Here is a 3,796-nt window from a genome sequence, read left to right on the forward strand (position 1 = left end):
CAAAATACATTGATTTACACTATCACCGACATATATCTCGTCAAATAACATATTTAATTTTTAAATATTAATATGATACGGTAAAATGTAATATTATAATTTTATTCAATGATGTTGTAAAATTGATTTTCACTAAGACACTAACTTTAATATCTTTCTTAAAATAAAAAGATTTGATTTGGTGAGATGTACAAACAAATATGCATTAAAAAATGAACATATAAATTATTTAATTTTACAATTCCATAGAAAGTATTCTATAAGCGCTACAATACCATAAAAAACACAAAGAAACATTTCACTAAATAAAATTTAAAATCATTAATGTTTTCTTAACGAATAAATAAATCATTAATGTTTTAAATATATTTCCGTTTAATAAAACATTTAAAACAATACTATATATAAGAACCCAGCCACAACCTAACGTAATCAACAACAACAAGAACACAAAACAAGACAAAACAATGTCGTTGGTAACAGAAGAAATCAAGTCGAAATCAGAGGTTTACCATGGAGACGAACTAGGGCAAGTGAAATCCAAAGAGCTTCTTGCTGAGATTTGTCTCCCCAATGGTTTGTTACCATTGAAAGACATCATTGAAGTTGGTTACAACAGAGAAACAGGTTTTGTTTGGTTGAAACAGAAGAATAGCATAACACACAAGTTTGAAAAGATTGGAAAACCTGTTATTTATGCTACTGAAGTTACTGCTTATGTTGAGAAAGGTAAGATTATGAAACTGAGTGGTGTTAAAACCAAAGAGCTTTTTATTTGGGTTTCACTGAGTGATATTTATGTTGATGATCCACCTACTGGGAAAATCACTTTCAAAACACCTTCTGGACTTTCTAGAAGTTTCCCTGTTTCTGCTTTTGAAGTTGAAGAAAATGTGAAAGAGGTTTAGTTTCATGTAGTGGTTGGGTTCATTGCTAGAAAATTTCTATTAATAAGTTTAAGTTACTTTTCGTTTGGGCAGTTTCAAAGTTTAGTAGTGCTGTTGAGTAATAAATTTCCTCTAATGTTATCTTCCAATAAAATATGAAATGAAATAAAAAAATTGTGTTGTTTCTTTTAAATATATTTCTTGTTTAGACTAGAAATCTCCCTATTTTTATAGTTGACACTGGATTATTAAGAGAGGGTATGGAAACAATGGATTATTAAACTAATCTACAAAGTAAAGTTGATTAATCATGTTTTTCAAGTTGGATATGCTATCTCAATCTGAATAAGAAATTAATCCGATCAAGTTAAAATACCTATATCTAAGTTAAATTACCACAATAAAGCATAAATTCAAACCTATTACTTCTTTTTTATATCAAATAACTACTAACGACCACTATAAGAAATGATATCTAAATTTAGAGACTTTTGTGTGCTATTAAACACCTCGATAAAAAAAGTTTGTGAGGGATACCCTTAATAAAATTGGAGTATTTATCCATAGTGTTCCTTTCTTGAAAATTTATTCCCACAATGCTCCAATCTGAAAAAAAAAATAAAAAAATCCCAAACTGCCCCTCTTTTCTTTTGGATCTTGCCCATTCATTGGACGAGAGGATGAAGCATTTAAAATGCTGATTAGGCTCGGCCATTGGTTGGCCGAGCTAGTGAAGGATGTTTTTTTTTAATTTTAAAAACTATTATATAATTAAATAATTTTATTAAAATTATTATTAAATAGTTTTCTAATTAATTCTATATTTAAATAATAAAATTGTTTTTTTTAAAATAATAATAATATTTTTATAAAATACTAATAATAAAATGTTAATAATCATAGTTTTTTATAATAATAATAGTTTTCTAATATTGTTTTTTTAAATATTAATAATAAAAATGATTATTTTTTTTAATATTAATAATAGAAATGATTTATTTTTTTAAATACTTATTTTACAACTATAAATATTATAATGAGGCATATAATGAATTGTAAGGATTAATAATTATTTTATTGATATAATGGAATAAATACATTTTATTTATAGTGACCATTCCACATCTTGTGCCAATTTTTTTGCGTTTTTCCTTGCCAAAGTCTTCTTGTCTTTGTCTTGCGGGAGACGGAGATAAGTCGGAAGACAATTCATCATGGGCGTCTTGTTGTTGACTTTGATGTTGTTGTGATGTGTTTGGAGGCATATCCATACTGTCAAGATCTTGAATGCAAAAAGAAGGGATATTCATTAGATGGTCATCAGTGAGGTCAAAGTTGGGTATTGAATGTGGGAGTCGTGTGTAGGTGTTGGGTTAGGTGTGTTGGATAGGAGGATAGTAGACATCATCAGGGTTGTATGTAGGAGTGGATTGTGCGAATGTGGTGTTAGATGTTTGGGGTTGAGAATGAGAGTTTGAGTATTCAAAGTTGGGTTGAGGAATTGGAGTGTATTGTATGAGTGGGCGTAGGTTGGTTTCTTATTGATAGTGTTGGTTGTAATAGTAGTTTGTTTGAGGGAATGGAGTGTGGGGATTATGGTGTTGGGTTGAGGTGGAATAAATTGTATGTTGTTGTGTGGTCTGGGTGTGTTGGTAAGTTTGTTGAGCTGAGGATGATGGTTGGGCCCAAAATGTGGATGTGTATGTGGGGGGAATGTCTTGATGTGAGAGTGATGTTGTTTGTTGGGTTGAAGAAGCTACACGTTGACGGAGATCATTCAAAAATTGTGTTGGAGCAATGTGCATAAAAGAAATTGATAAAAATCAATTCATGTATTCTTTACCCGGCTTAGACTCACCAATTACCGAGTTTCCATGTAACACCAAATGTCTTCTTCTTTTCCATTCTTTAGCTCTTCTTTGTTTAAATCTTATCAATGTGTGTCCCAAGCTTGGACCATAGTCATGTTATGGTGTTCACTTAGACATCTTGGCTGAGTCGGTATTTGTTTTACAAACCCAAATTGGAGTTTGACTCGATCCGTCTGATGCATCTCAACGGTAAAGAAACATACCATATATGTTGTTGCACTCCAAACTCGGTTGTCACTATAATCAGGCACTGGATATTGTATGTACGGCCTCCAAATAAACTTTTAAAAGAAATATAACTATTAGAATGTATAAAATAAATTTAAATAAGTTGAATATTATAATTAATCATTCTTACATCGTTTTCTTCCATGTGTTCTATTGTAACACGGTACCCTCGTAGATGATGACGAGGATTATTTCCGTAATTCATACCTCGTTTGCACCATCTTGCATATTAAAAAAAAACCTTAAAGCGACGTAGAAATAATTTTGAGAAATATAAATTGCATTTAAATGAAAATTGTTACCTTAATGCATAAGGATGTGATGGAACCTCGTTACTAACCGGGGCTAACAAGGGTATGCGTGTGAATGCCCATACAGTTAGTAATACAACACAGCCTCCTATGCTCTTGACTCCTTTATGGACTGCCTTGCACATATGTCTATATAGTGTCTCCAGACAAGCAGAACCCCAACTGTATGTGTTACATTTTTCTAGGTCTCCTACTAAAGGTAACCAAGAAGAATGCAATAAATTGTGACTCTTATCTGGCATTAAAAAAGTAGCAATTAAAAGTAAAATATAAATTTTTGAATGAAGAATATTTTCTGCCTCGGTCGGGTTAGGGTTATTTTTCAGTTGTGTTAATACGGCTTCTAACCAAACAATTTTGACAGAAGCCCCATTTTTATCTGAAGTTGTTGGTTCGATGCCCAAATTCTCCATGTAAACATCATTGGTTACGTTTGTTGGGTCATTAACAACTTTACCATTGATTCGGAGACCGGGTAACATACTCACATCCTCTAGTG

General features: G+C 31.5%; 1 protein-coding gene across 1 annotated transcript; it reads left to right on the forward strand.

Moving 5' to 3' along the window:
- The first annotated feature begins 417 nt into the window (after positions 1-417).
- LOC127128909 (uncharacterized) lies at positions 418-1,077 on the forward strand. Its single transcript, XM_051058268.1, has one exon. The coding sequence runs from the start codon at positions 468-470 to the stop codon at positions 906-908; it is 441 nt and encodes a 146-aa protein (XP_050914225.1). The 5' UTR covers positions 418-467; the 3' UTR covers positions 909-1,077.
- Positions 1,078-3,796: the final 2,719 nt, after the last annotated feature.

This window comes from Lathyrus oleraceus, chromosome 3, assembly GCF_024323335.1.
Source record: "Lathyrus oleraceus cultivar Zhongwan6 chromosome 3, CAAS_Psat_ZW6_1.0, whole genome shotgun sequence".
NCBI lineage: Eukaryota > Viridiplantae > Streptophyta > Magnoliopsida > Fabales > Fabaceae > Lathyrus > Lathyrus oleraceus.

Excerpts from the sequence above, each read along its gene's own strand:
- LOC127128909 (XM_051058268.1), top strand. The coding sequence starts at position 468 with ATGTCGTTGGTAACAGAAGAAATCAAGTCGAAATCAGAGGTTTACCAT.